Raw genomic sequence first — 1,212 nt, 5'->3', positions numbered from 1 at the left:
AAAGTATAATTCAGATACATAGGCACATGCCTCTAAACATTTGTTGATTGATTCATAGAATCTTTACAAAATAGCCAGAAAGAGGGGCATGACGGTTTTCACAAGGAGGATAAGAAGGGCTCAGAAGAGTAATTTCAGGATGCCATTGAAAGGAAAATTCACACCTATTTTATTTAGGAGATTAAGCTGTGATCCTTATAAATTCGATGAGAAGCAATAATTAGATGATAAAAGTCCCTGGTCCCTGGGGGATTGCATGAGTATGTTTCACATTTCCCCCTGACGGGGGTCTGGCAGCAGCAATCTCCTCAGAGCCCACTTAACCTCTTTGTTTCTCAGGGTGTAAATCAGAGGGCTAAGCGAGGGTGTCACTACAGTATAGAAGAGGGTGAGGAATTTACTGTGGTTCTCTGGGTAGCTGCTCCTGGGTTGGATGTAGACAGAAATTAGAGTCCCGAAGAACAAAACCACCACAAGGAGGTGGGACCCACAGGTCGCAAATGCTCTCCTCCTGCCTTCCGCGGACCTCATCCTCAGCACACCCCCCGCGATGCAGCCGTAGGAGACCAGAATGAGCCCCAGGGGGATAACCACGTAGAGGACACTGGCTACGGAGAGCTCATGCTCCAGGAAGGCTGTGTTCACACAGGCGATTTTAATCAGGGCGGGGACCTCGCACATAAAGTCGTCCACTCTGTGGTGGCTGCAGAGAGGCAACCGGAAAACGAGGATGGTCTGAACCATGGACCCCACAAAACCACTGACCCAGGCCACGGCTGCAAGGTGCCGGAGAAGCTTTGGGTGCATGATCACGCCATAGTGCAGGGGTCGGCAGATGGCATTGAAGCGGTCGTAGGCCATCACAGTCAGGAGGACGCACTCCGTGGAGCCCAGCCCCAACGCAACGTAGAGCTGGGTCACACACCCGGCATAGCTGATGCTCTTCGCGGGGCCCTGGAGATTCCACAGCATCTGTGGGACGATGCTGGTGGTGAAGCAGAGGTCCAGGAAGGAGAGATTGGAGAGGAAGAAGTACATGGGCGTGTGGAGCTTGGGGTTCAAGTAGGAGACCAGTATGATCGCTGTGTTCCCCACCAGTGTCAGAACATACATGACAGACACAACCAGGAGGAGGACCGTCTCCAGCTGGGGCTGGTCAGAAAAGCCCAGCAAGATAAAACCTGCGGGATGGCTAAAATTTGTCCCTTTCAT

At 51.9% G+C, this 1,212-nt stretch overlaps 1 protein-coding gene across 1 annotated transcript; it reads right to left on the bottom strand.

The window, feature by feature from the left end:
• Positions 1-267: 267 nt before the first annotated feature.
• LOC123796450 (olfactory receptor 2G3-like) lies at positions 268-1,212 on the bottom strand. The gene has a single exon (XM_045803930.2). The coding sequence runs from the start codon at positions 1,210-1,212 to the stop codon at positions 268-270; it is 945 nt and encodes a 314-aa protein (XP_045659886.2).

This window comes from Ursus americanus, chromosome 32, assembly GCF_024610735.1.
Source record: "Ursus americanus isolate L20-20 chromosome 32, mUrsAme1.1.p, whole genome shotgun sequence".
NCBI classification, from domain to species: Eukaryota; Metazoa; Chordata; class Mammalia; order Carnivora; family Ursidae; genus Ursus; species Ursus americanus.
This window is presented reverse-complemented; position numbering and strand designations above follow the sequence as displayed.

Coding starts and splice junctions, on each gene's coding strand:
- LOC123796450 (XM_045803930.2), bottom strand. CDS start 1,212: ATGAAAGGGACAAATTTTAGCCATCCCGCAGGTTTTATCTTGCTGGGC.